Source organism: Coregonus clupeaformis, chromosome 5 (assembly GCF_020615455.1).
Source record: "Coregonus clupeaformis isolate EN_2021a chromosome 5, ASM2061545v1, whole genome shotgun sequence".
NCBI classification, from domain to species: domain Eukaryota; kingdom Metazoa; phylum Chordata; class Actinopteri; order Salmoniformes; family Salmonidae; genus Coregonus; species Coregonus clupeaformis.
Genome location: NC_059196.1, coordinates 17,783,676 through 17,796,148, shown reverse-complemented (window position 1 = coordinate 17,796,148; position 12,473 = coordinate 17,783,676). Strand labels below are relative to the sequence as shown.

The following is a 12,473-nucleotide window of genomic DNA, read 5'->3' as shown; positions in this document are numbered from 1 at the left end:
AAAATATGTCTACATGCTACTAAGTAGTTATCTTATTTGATGAGTGATTATCCATTAACGAACCACAGCAAACACAAAAGCATGGATTGAGTAATGTTTTCTCAGAACTGGGTGATTTCACATTTCATTTAGGATTCAACATTTTTATTCATGTATTGGTATCTTTATTTTAACTGTAATATATTACTTCGAGACTCAAATAGCCTATGATATTTAGAAATTGTTGCATCATCTACTGAGTCAGTAATAAAGGGGGTGACTATGAATGGAAAGCAGAAATGTGGTTGTAAAACAAAAACTTCAATCTGAGAGCAAATCCTTTTAACCCAGTTCCACTACTCCAGGGTCCCAACTTCACTCCAAGTTAGGGCCATGTTGCCAATACACTATATGATTTGTAAATTACTCAGTTTGTGCTTGCCATTGTTTGTGTGTGTGTGTTAGTGTGTGAGAAATGTTTTAGATTAGATTATCCTTACGCGTATTATAGAGAATTTACTCTGAGCGCCCCCACGCCCCACTCCTGCCCCAGAGCTCAGTCCTCTCAGCTGACTCGGCTTTGTGGAACACAGTGAAGCGAGTTCTAGGCGTCTTTTATAACAAATTACTCACACTCAACAAAACAAGAACAGATTGCACATCTACCTACCTCACACACACAGACACACCATGACTTAATAAAGTGATGAAAGGAGAACCGGACTATAAAGACCTGGGGCACTTTCACTGGATTTTAAACCTCAAATTGGTGGACTAAATATTTTGTTCTTGTGGGATTTATATAGATATATATTATTTTTTGGTATTTGTAACAAAATGATGAATCAATCACTCTGGAAAGATACAGGCCTCTTTTATCTGTCACATTGAGATTTCCTGCTGAAACGTTACCTTTTCACCTTTCACATTAAACAAACATGTTGTTGATGTGCTCTTAACAACAACACAAGACTACATTGGAGTGGGTATTAGGATGTGGATTTTCAATGTTTCCCTGGAAGACTGAAACTGAACTTTAACTGGAGATGACGGACCTCACTGAAGTATCTGTTTACTCAGAATCCTCTGTCATTTACAAGGTGAGGACAGCGACAGCTTGTGTGGGCCTGGAATTCTGGTTCCAATTTTTGATATCGACCTTGTATTTCATGGTGGAAGTTACTTGGCGTTCCATGTTATACCAATTGTCTTTGCTTTTCCCAGAATGTTTTCTGCAACCCCGCGTTTGAGCTTGAGGGTGAGCGTGAGGAGAAAGTGGAACGATTCAGTTCTGCCATGTCCCCAGAGCCAGTAAAGAGCCCAGCAGCAAGCAGTGAGTCTGACAACCTAGTTTCCCTGTTCCATAACATCATATAACACCGGAGTTGGATATACAATAGGATTGGTTGTTTCCAGATGCCAAGACCTATTCAATTTGACCTAGTTGTTGTCTTCCACCATTGGAAAGTGGAAACAAAGATTTTCTGAGGGACAGGAATGTTACAACAACTTAAAGTTTCCTCAACCACCCATGTCTTTCCTCCCTGTGTGCGTGTGTGTGTTGGTTTGCGTGTGTGTGTGCATGCGTACGTGTGTATGTGTCACAGGCCGAGGTGTGTTCAGTGTGTGTGTGATGCGTCTGCGAGGTCCGTGGTGTAGCTGGGGGGCCGTGGTGGTCTCTGTTGCTGCTGTGCTCCTGGTAGCAGCCCTGGGCCTGGCACTGGTGCTCATCTTCACACGTCAGTGACGGGGGGGATAGTGGGATGAGTGGGACCACACAGATACTATAAATCTATGTAATTCTATGGGTGGAACAGTGGGACCTCTGATCCTCAACAGGAAGTGTTCACCGAGCATAGTGTACATACATGGTGTACATACATTTCACTCATCTCTCAAAAAACCCGGGAAGAACCCTAATTTAAATAGACATAGACATAGACACCTACATAATTATGTACACAATGTCCTTATTTAAACAAAAATTGCCAATTCATACACTATAATCCTTCAAACTCAACTCTGGACCTAGAAGCCAGTTCCACTGCGTTTTTTCATTGTTGCCCTCTAATCTGGGAACGATTGTGACCTGGGACATCAGAAGAGTGAAATTAATTATCAGGTAGAACAGAAAACCAAGAGGCTCCGGACCTCGTAGGGTAAGAGTTGAATACCCCTGTACTATATGGTCCCTTGAGCATTGAATAGCATTGCAGTACTTCTGCACATCACAAGATTGTGTCCTCTTACTCGATCTCTCACTGTGTTCTTCACTCCACAGAACTAAAGGGGCAGAGTGTGGATGGGGAAGTGGTGTCGACCAATCCCCTGGACTTGTTGACTGGAGATGGACTGCCTCGTGGTCTACCCACAACCCCCACCAACCACAGTCATAGGGACAGTACAGTGGCCCCACAGCCAGCCAGATACCCTACCCCTGAAACTAGTGGGTATTTGTCTATTACAGTTGTATCCATAGAAATAGAATAAGTAGTTCTATTCCAATGATTGTACCTTACAGATACGTACTTACCGACAGATACTGTACGTACAATACAATAATAATACTGTAATACACTACCCTGTACTTTTCTCACTGTCTGTCTGTCTCAGGATGTGGGGGCGTATTGACAGACTCAGAGGGCAGCTTTAGCTCCCCCAACCACCCTGGGTCGTATCCCCCAGACTCTCTGTGTGTCTGGGTGATCCGAGCGCGGCCCCCATCCCTGGTCCAGATCCATGTGTCCTCTCTGACCATAGAAGGACCGTCCCCCTGCCTCTTTGACTGGCTGGAGGTTCAGGAGGAGACGGAGCAACCTTCTGTTGTCACCAGGTGGGTCAAACGTACTGTATCTGAACCTGTTCCAGGTAGAAGATGCCTCTAAACACAGATCTAGGATCAAATGTCCATTGCTCGTGTTTCTTGGCCCAAGCAGGTCTCTTCTTCTTATTGGTGTCCTTTAGTAGTGGTTTCTTTGCAGCAATTCAACCATGAAGGCCTGATTCACAGAGTCCCCCTGAACAGTTGATATTGAGATGTGTCTTTGACTTGAACTCTGTGAAGCATTTATTTGGGCTACAATTTCTGAGGCTGGTAACTAATTAACTTATCCTCTGCAGCAGAGGTAATTCTGGGTCTTCCATTCCTGTGGCGGTCCTCATGAGAGCCAGTTTCATCATAGCTTTTTATGATTTTTGCGACTGCACTTGAAGAAACGTTCAAAGTTCTTGACATTTTCCGTATTGACTGACCTTCATCTCTTAAAGTAATGATGGACTGTCGTTTCTCTTCGCTTATTTGAGCTGTTCTTGGACTTGGTCTTTTACCAAATAGGGCTATCTTCTGTATCCCCCCCCTTGTCACTACACAACTGATTGGCTCAAACGCAATGTACTATTTCATAGTTTTGATGTCTTCACTATTATTCTACAATGTAAAAACAATAGTACAAATAAAGAAAAACACTTGAATGAGAAGGTGTGTCCAAACGTTTGACTGGTAGTGTATACTGAAGGGGATGTAACATATAGTGACTATCGGCACGTTTTACATACTTCTGAACCTAGTGCATGGCAGCCTCTTGAAAAAGCATACTCTTCATGACATACTGTGCCAGCTAGGTGGCATACAAGTTCTGTATAGATAGCAACTGCCTACTTTCTGGCCCTGAAGTTTGGTTTTACGTTTCTGCTGTTCAGGGATTTTAGGTGAAGAATAAAGATACATTATGGTTGCCTTTTGGGGCTGACATTTTAAAAGTTAACGTTTCTCTCCACCCTAGGCTCTGTGGCAATGTGGCACCCCCTACTGTGAACACCAACAGCAGCACTGTGTGGGTGACTTTCCGCTCTGATGGGAGCATTGGAGGCAGCGGCTTCACCGCCCAGTACCATGCCATCACACCTGAACAGAGTGAGTACTGGGCCGGAGGTAGAATGAACAGATACACTGAACTGATCTTTGCTTTAGGAAACATGTACACTACCAGTCAAAAGTTTGGACACACCTACTCATTCAAGGGTTTTTCTTTATTTGTACTATTTTTTACATTGTAGAATAATAGTGAAGACATCAAAACTATGAAATAACACATATGGAATCCTGTAGGAACAAAAAAAAGTGTTAAACAAATAGCTACCCTTTGCCTTGATGACAGCTTTGCACACTCTTGGCATTCTCTCAACCAGCTTCATGAGGTAGTCACCTGGAATGCATTTCAATTAACATGTGTGCCTTCTTAAAAGTTAATTTGTGGAATTTCTTCCCTTCTTAATGCGTTTGAGCCAATCAGTTGTGTTGTGACAAGGTAGGGGGGTATACAGAAGTTAGCCCTTTTTGGTAAAAGACCAAGTCCATATTTTGGCAAGAACAGCTCAAATAAGCAAAGAAAAACGACAGTCCATCATTACTTTAAGACATGAAGGTCAGTCAATACGGAAAATGTCAAAAACTTTGAAAATTTATTCAAGTGCAGTAGCAAAAACGATCAAGCGCTATGATGAAACTGGCTTTCATGAGGACCGCCACAGGAATGGAAGACCCAGAGTTACCTCTGCTGCAGAGGATAAGTTCATTAGAGTTACCAGCCTCAGAAATTGCAGCCCAAATAAATGCTTCACATTCAAGTCACAGACACATCTCAACATCAACTGTTCAGAGGTGACTGTATGAATCAGGCCTTTATGGTTGAATTGCTGCAAAGAAACCACCACTAAAGGACACCAATAAGAAGAAGAGACCTGCTTGGCCAAGAAACATGAGCAATGGACATTAGACAGGTGGAAATTTGTCCTTTGGTCTGGAGTCCAAATTGGAGATTTTTGGTTCCAACTGCCGTGTCTTTGTGAGACACGGTGTGGGTGAACGGATGATCTCCGCATGTGTAGTTCCCACCGTAAAGCATGGAGGAGGAGGTGTTATGGTGTGGGGGTGCTTTGCTGGTGACACTGTCTGTGATTTATTTAGAATTCATGGTACACTTAACCAGCATGGTTACCACAGCATTCTGCAGCGATACACCATCCCATCTGGTTTGGGCATAGTGGGACTTTCATTTGTTTTTCAACAGGACAATGACCCAACACACCTCCAGGCTGTGTAAGGGCTATTTTACCAAGAAGGAGAGTGATGGAGTGCTGCATCAGATGACCTGGCCTCCACAATCCCCCGACTTCAACCCAATTGAGATGGTTTGGGATGAGTCGGACGGCAGAGTGAAGGAAAAGCAGCCAACAAGTGCTCAGCATATGTGGGAACTCCTTCAAGACTGTTGGAAAAGCATTCCAGTTGAAGCTGGTTGAGAGAATGCCAAGCGTGTGCAAAGCTGTCATCAAGGCAAAGGGTGGCTATTTGAAGAATCTCAAATATAAAATATATTTTGATTTATTTAACACTTTTTTGGTTACTACATGATTCCATATGTGTTATTTCATAGTTTTGATGTCTTCACTATTATTATACAATGTAGAAAATAGTAAAAAATAAAGAAAAACCCTTGAATGAGTAGGTGTGTCCAAACTTTTGACTGGTACTGTATGTTCACAGTACATTAACACATAACATCAGCAATGTGTGTGTGTGCGTCTGTTCTCAGAGAGCTGCTCCAGGGAGGAGTTTATGTGTGACCACGGGCGCTGCATCCTGCCTGTGTCAGTGTGTGACGGTCAGCCCAACTGTCATGACCACTCTGATGAGGCCAACTGCAGCCACAAGCACAAAGGTAAGAACAGGGTGTGCGGCACAGTACACACTCAGCATCATAGTGACTTATCCGCATACATACAGCAGCTACAAGCAAAATAATGCCTATATGTAAAATGGTAGACTCGCGCTGTCATCCGTCTAAATCTTGTTCATCAAGTGGACAAAGTTGTGAAGAAGCCTGGTAATCAATTATAGTAAAAGGGCAATCGTTTGCTTATCTATGCAAAACTAATTATCATCGTTTTTTGCTATGTTGTTGAACAGATTGTGGGGGCCAAAAGACTGGACCCTACGGCTACCTGGCGAGTCCAAACCACCCAAAGCCTTACCCTCATCAACAGGTACTGTACCTACCTACACCTGTTCTAGCAAACCATCACCAACATGTATCTCATTGACATACCCAGCCATATACCCAGAATAGATTTAATCAAATCCTACCATGGTAAATTATGTTTAATCTACTCTTATCTCTCCGTCAGTTGTGCACATGGCGGATCTCTGTCGAGGAGGGTCATGTGATCAGGCTGAGTTTCCGTAACTTCAGTCTGGAGACTCAGGACGTGTGTGAGTTGGACTATGTGGAGGTGCATGATAGTGCTGCCACCGGGACCGGTAGAGTACTCGGACGGTAAGACGTATTATGTTAGCTTCACATTGTTGTTTTTTCATACACTACCAATAAAATAGCTCAGAAGGGTTGAAAAAGAAATGCTCAAAGCATGTACATCCAGTCAAATGACATTTTCTAAAATCAAGCATAGGTGTTGTATGACAATATATTACAAATATGTGTACCATAAAACATTCACAACAGTAACAGCACTTCCTTGATAAGACAGTGTACTGTAACCTGTAGTAGCCTAGCCTGTGTTGGGGACTCCTATGGTTGCAAAACAGAACATGGTCACAAACAGATCTGGGACCAGGCTAATTGTACCCTACTGTACCACAGCCTGTAACACAGTCCTACTGTTACTTCACCTACTGTACCACAGCTAGCTCAAGTGTTCCTTCTCTATCCTGTCCCAGGTACTGTGGCACCAGCCTGCCTCCTGAGCTGACCTCCTCTGGGCCTCAGATAACCGTGATGTTTGTGGCTGACGAGGGTGTGGCAGACAGTGGCTTCAACGCCTCCTACCAGGCCATCTCACTCTCCGAGAGTGAGTCCCGCATCTAGTCTATTATGGCTCTTGTAAACGTAGAAAATAAGCCTATTTATTAAAACATCGAACAGTGGTTTAGTTAAAGGATTTACACTGGAAATATGAGCAGTGGATCACCCATTTCCTTGTTTGTGACAGGAACATGCAGTCCTACTCAGTTTGCCTGCAGCAGTGGGGAGTGCCTGCACCAGGAGTGGCTGTGTGACGGATGGACTGACTGTGCAGATGGGACAGATGAGCACGACTGTGACAACTCGACCTATCCCCCTTTCAGTGAGCCAACAATACAAAACACACATCATATTTGTATGATTCCTACATCAGTAACACAACTGCTAAGCTTTCAAGTAGAATGACTACATTATGACAGTAACCTTTTCTGTATCTTTCTCCATACCTCTTCCCCAGGCTCGTCCTGTGAGCCCATTGAGGTGGAGATGTGTCAGGGCCTGAGCTACAACCTCACCTCCTTCCCCAACATCTGGCTGTCCATCGCTGATCAGAGAGAGGCAGCCATGCTGCTCCGCCAGTACTTGGTGAGACCGCACACCTGGCCTGTCAACACACAACCACACAGAACAATATCAATTTCACATGAACTTGATATTTTCTTTAATGGGTTTTCAGTTAACTTGAACATGATTTGTAACATAATATAGGTGCATAGCAGTGGAGGCTGCTGAGGGGAGGACGACTCATAATAATGGCCGTAATGGAATGATATCAAACACATGGTTTTCATGTGTTTGATACCATTCCATTCACTCTATTCCAGCGATTACACTCCATTATTATGAGCCGTCCTCCCCTCAGCAGCCTCCACTGGTGCATAGTAATATGTTGTTTCAACCACAATAAACCAACTATACACTGAAAAATACCATAAAAGGGATGTGCAGACCCCCCTTAAGTGTTAGATTCTGATGGAGGTAGATACTGTACAGCTGCTCTCTAACTCTCTCCCCTGTGGTTTGTGGTTACTACTAGGTGCTGATGGAGCTGGCGTGTTTCCAGCCCCTGCGCAGGCTGGTGTGTGGGATGTTCATGCCCCACTGCAGCCCTCAGGGTGGGGTGCTGCAGCCCTGCCGGTCAGTGTGCTCCTGGGCAGAGCAGCAGTGTAGTCAGGCCCTGGACATCTTCACCTTCAGCTGGCCCTTCAACTGCCACCTGCTGCCTGACTCCCAAGACCCTGTGGAGTGCTCCAGCCCCTGATGCCTCTGTAGTATAGCACTTGCCCCTTGAATTTTCTACAGTACAACCATAGTAATGAGAGGAAGCCAACAAAGGACTGACTACAAGAACTCTTAAGAATACCATCAAAGCTCCAATCTTTTCAAGGAACCTTGGAGACTTGCAGTCTCTCTTGGGCACTGTACATCATCATCATCTAAGGACCTTTACATGCAATAAAGAATCACAATGTTGCACTCTGCAGACTCAATATGGTGCTAGCCTTGTACAGCATAATACAGATGTATGGAACAAAACTGGTTGGAGTTTACGTGGGAATAGAAAATAAATGTACATATTAACAAAAACAATATGGAATTTGACATACTGTAGCGTGATGTTTTGCAAATGTGTGTGATTGGACCATAACTTTTTTGTATAATGAATTTGACTGAATTAAGTTATCCTTTTCAACAACCAGAGACAATACCTGTATATTATACATCAAATGCAATGTTTTTGCACTATATTTATTTCTGTGTGCATGTCATATAAAATAATGATTGATCCTGTCCAGAATCCTAAGGAAATAACATTTAAAAAATGATAGAATCATAAAACATTTTTGACACACAGAAACATGGTGCCTTGCTTTCATTAGGTTAGTGAATGAATGAACTGTCGAGATTTGACCTTTCCAGGGAGTACTGCAGGTTATTATGTCAGTATTACAAAATACAGTGACATTACAATCCAAAGTGGCTTTGAGATGGAAGGTGATTGTTCCTTACATGACCCTACCTAATATCTCATATATTCAATATATAACTTCTGACATGTATGCTTATATGGGATACATTGAAAGCAAGATGGCCTCAATTGATACATAAGCCCAACGATCGATTTCACATATGAAACACAATCAAATTATTCCATAATCACACATACACTATGCTTTACAAAAAACAGTAGTGATGGCTGGCATGATTGATTGTCACGGTGGCACGATGAGTTTGAGCGTGTGTTCGAGGGCCACGGCAGTGAGGCCCCACACGCGGTGCTTCCCGTTGCGGATCACGGGCAGGGTGTATCCATAGCGCTCACCGGTGCGGAAGTTGGTGTATCCCCGATTCTGGGGACTGCATACGTGGGAGAGCGACAGGGTGAAGATCTCTTCTACCTGAGAGAGAAAGGAGAATGTCATTTTAACTCCATGTTAGATGGTATTCGTGTTAGTTCAGCCCAAAGGCAAACAGAGTGATTGTAACATTTGAAAACAGAGTTCTTGTAACTGTACCTCGGCAGGATTTGGCTTGAACGACAGCGCCTCCAGGGGGCCAAGGTTGGCCAGTACAGGGGCTATCATCATTCCAGACTGAGAGAAAATGTGCCATGATTAGGAAATGCGGCAGATCAACAATTTACATAATGAAGACATACTCATATTAAGAAATGTTTCACTGAAATTATACTACCCCATCTCAACTGCTCTAGAGCAGAGGGGAGCTACTAACTGTGTGTCAGTGCGTCACACAGAGAGGGATGGGGATCATGAAGGATTATGGGTAGTATGGGTAGGGTTAAGGTCCTCACCATATCCCTGAGTGGTTTCAGCACGCCCCACACTTGGTTTGTTGCCACAGTGACGCCCAGTTCCTCACAAGCTTCTCGCAGGGCGGTGTCCACAACGTCCTTGTCCGAGGGGTCACGCTTGCCCCCTGCAAAACTGGACATTCACACAGCACTGTCAATTTCCAGCCTTATATTCGACTTCATACAATCATTTACATGACAATGTTTTGTCAAAACACACAAATAAAGTTGTAATTTTCAGAGTTGTTAAGTTCTGTCATATGACATCATTTGTCAAACATTAAATATCCCCAAAGCAGTGGGAATGGTGCAGGAGTCTGTGGTTACCTGACGTCGCCCTTGTGTCTGCCCTTCAGTGCTGTGGATCTGAGGGTGAAGAGAAAGGCGGGCTCTCCCTCCACGGAGCAAAGAGAGACCAGCACGGACGCCCACTTCCCCTGGGCCTCACTGGCCCCCCTCTTCCCCCGGACGTCCTTCTCATACAGAGCCACATTAGGCCCCAGGCTCTGCCGGCAGCGTGCCTCGTTCACCAGTGAAAGGCACTCCCTCAGGGCAACCTCAGGGCAGGAGGCAGCAGCCTGGTGCAGGCCGCGGCTCTGGAGTGAAAGGCTTCGCTGGGGATCCACAGTCCACAGTTTGGGTGTGGACATAAGCAGTCTGTGAAAAGGGTCCTTGTGAATCTTGCCACTTTGAACAGGTCTGTAACTATTACGTTTAACACTAAATGTGACGTTCACCTTCACCTCAGCAGATAAACATTGGCTACCATTGTCAGTTTGCCTCCTTTGTAGAAGGCACTTGAGGTCGCTAGAACAGTCGGGGGCTTTAGAATTGTCCAAATGTTCCAATAAAGTGGTTTTCCAAGGGTCACATGCTACAAGCACCGGCAGTCGTGGTGTACGTTTCAAAGAGGCAAAGCTAGAGTCCTGAGACAATTGAGGGCGGTTGGGAGGGGTGGCTTTTTGTAAGAGGTGTTGAGGTGCGGTGTTTAGGAGACAACTCTCACAACCGGAGGTGCCTCTGCTAACAAGGTGTGAAGAAATGGCTGAAGAGAGGGATACGGCCTCCTCACCATCCCCCTGACAGAGACTTCTCCATGCTTTGGGTCCAGTCCACCTTTGACAGGTGTGCTCAGGTAGGGCAGGCACGCGGGGGTCTCTGACAGACAGCAGCAGGGGTCTCTGGGTCCTGACAGGGCATGTCAAGGCCAGAATCTGTGGACTCCTGAACATTCTAGAAAAAAGAGATGAGACAAAATAATAATTTCCATTACTCCACTAAACAAGGCTCAATGGTTATGTTAATAAAAAATGTAAGCCTATTTTGACATGAGTACAGTACAAAGAAATAGGTTGTCCTCACTCTTCCCTGCAGCAGTGGTTCTCAAACCTCCCGCAGTTCCATTAATTTCCAGAGCTAGCACACCTGATTCAACTTGCCAATTAATCAAGCCCTTAATGAACTTAAGTGAATCTGGTGTGCTAACGTTGCTTCAGGGCTACAACACAATTGTGACACGTCTAGGGCTCCCCAAGGTGAGGTTTGAGAACAGCGATTCAAGACTACTGCAGAAAAGTGTAACATAGGTCATTTTCCTGATTGCACATTCTGTAGTTAACGTTGTGCAACAACGCTGCAAATTGCTGTCTGCAAGCTAGCTAACGTTAGCTGCTAGCCCAACGCAAACTCAATCTGGCTAGCTAGTTTTACAACCAACACTATTCAACGTTAAGTTAGCTAGTTAAGTTTCTTACAAGTCAGCTACTTTCAAAATTGTTTAAAGTTAACTATCAAAGTTGTCAAACAAATCCGATTCGGGTCATTGGTGGCTAGCTGGCTATAGCTAACGTTGCAGTTGTTGTAGCTAGTTATGTTCCCAAGCTGTCAAAAACATATTTCTAGCCGGTTAGCAAATGCTACCAAGTTTAGCATGCAACTAGTACGAAGAAATACAACGTTAATCACATCTCACAAGGATTCCAATCGTATTCGAGGTCCGGTAAGAAACGGAGATTAATGAAACCACCGGTGCGGCTACCAACAACCTCACTCAACAACTAAATTAAATATTATATAGCGGTAGTCGACTCACCTTGAACATCGATAGCTAGCTACTGCGCCAGGACCAAATATGTCGCTGAAAAAGCTTCTTGTCAATCACTTGCCCTCACAAGGTGAAAGGATGTCAACCATTTAGAGACGCCATAATACAAATAATAGGCCTGTCAAACCATTAAATATATACATTTGTGTGAAGTTACAATTTACAAAAGAGAATAGTTAGGAGTTTACTAATTCCTTATTTGAAGCAGGGCAATTCCACTGTGACATAATTTCTATGAGACTCAGCTTTTTCACTTAAAGTGTATGCCAAACAAAAACCTTTTGATTTTTAAAAATGTAACGAACTCTAAGCACAATGACTGCGTGAACAATTTATACTGAATATTTTACAGAACAACATTTACTGGAAGAACTGGGCAGATGCAAAGTTTGGTAACATAACTTGTTTTTTAAATTATTCTATGTGAACACGTTTTCCAAAAATTCTTAACCCATTTGTTCCCACATTTTCCCCCAGACTTGCCACTATGCAAATCTTATGCCATAATCCTAACACGTAATCCATATAGTTTTTTTTTATGTGTGTGTGTATATATACACTACCAGTCAAAAGTAGTGTATATACACACCTACTCATTCAAGGGTTTTTCTTTATTTTTTACATTGTGGAAGAATAGTGAAGACATCAAAACTATGAAATAACACATATGGAATCATGTAGTAACCAAAAAAGTGTTAAACAAATCGAAATATATTTTATATTTGAGATTATTAAAATAGCCACCCTTTGCCCTGAT

The 12,473-nt window shown here is 43.5% G+C and overlaps 2 protein-coding genes across 4 annotated transcripts; one reads left to right on the top strand and one right to left on the bottom strand.

Annotated features, from left to right (window-relative positions):
• Positions 1-72: 72 nt before the first annotated feature.
• On the top strand, positions 73-8,900 carry LOC121563754 (membrane frizzled-related protein-like). The gene is made up of 13 exons (XM_041875476.1): positions 73-1,079; positions 1,204-1,312; positions 1,587-1,718; positions 2,261-2,425; positions 2,593-2,812; positions 3,762-3,892; positions 5,574-5,699; positions 5,948-6,024; positions 6,166-6,314; positions 6,716-6,846; positions 6,988-7,122; positions 7,258-7,385; positions 7,837-8,900. Exons 1-13 carry the CDS (start codon positions 1,026-1,028, stop codon positions 8,059-8,061), a joined length of 1,782 nt encoding a protein of 593 aa, XP_041731410.1. The 5' UTR covers positions 73-1,025; the 3' UTR covers positions 8,062-8,900.
• LOC121563763 lies at positions 8,515-11,901 on the bottom strand. Of its 3 annotated transcripts, none has more exons than XM_041875480.2 (5): positions 11,705-11,901; positions 9,940-10,845; positions 9,613-9,745; positions 9,317-9,394; positions 8,515-9,199 (listed from the first exon to the last, which is right to left on the bottom strand). In XM_041875480.2, the coding sequence occupies exons 2-5, from the start codon at positions 10,842-10,844 to the stop codon at positions 9,014-9,016; spliced, it is 1,302 nt and encodes a 433-aa protein (XP_041731414.1). In that variant the 5' UTR covers position 10,845; positions 11,705-11,901; the 3' UTR covers positions 8,515-9,013. The 3 variants fall into 3 exon arrangements, with proteins under 3 accessions (XP_041731414.1, XP_041731421.1, XP_041731427.1); XM_041875487.1 differs by lacking the exon at positions 11,705-11,901 and adding an exon at positions 11,578-11,655; XM_041875493.2 differs by lacking the exon at positions 11,705-11,901 and adding an exon at positions 10,975-11,535.
• Positions 11,902-12,473: the final 572 nt, after the last annotated feature.

What these genes read in the sequence shown, in the direction of transcription:
- LOC121563754 (XM_041875476.1), top strand. Translation starts at nt 1,026, where the DNA reads ATGACGGACCTCACTGAAGTATCTGTTTACTCAGAATCCTCTGTCATT. An exon ending in AAAGAGCCCAGCAGCAAGCA is followed by an intron (nt 1,313 to 1,586) that starts GTGAGTCTGACA and finishes TATGTGTCACAG; the next exon opens with GCCGAGGTGTGTTCAGTGTG. An exon ending in TGCCATCACACCTGAACAGA is followed by an intron (nt 3,893 to 5,573) that starts GTGAGTACTGGG and finishes GTCTGTTCTCAG; the next exon opens with AGAGCTGCTCCAGGGAGGAG.
- LOC121563763 (XM_041875480.2), bottom strand. Translation starts at nt 10,844, where the DNA reads ATGTTCAGGAGTCCACAGATTCTGGCCTTGACATGCCCTGTCAGGACC. An exon ending in TGAAACCACTCAGGGATATG is followed by an intron (nt 9,395 to 9,612) that starts GTGAGGACCTTA and finishes ATTTTCTCTCAG; the next exon opens with TCTGGAATGATGATAGCCCC. An exon ending in TCAAGCCAAATCCTGCCGAG is followed by an intron (nt 9,200 to 9,316) that starts GTACAGTTACAA and finishes TTTCTCTCTCAG; the next exon opens with GTAGAAGAGATCTTCACCCT.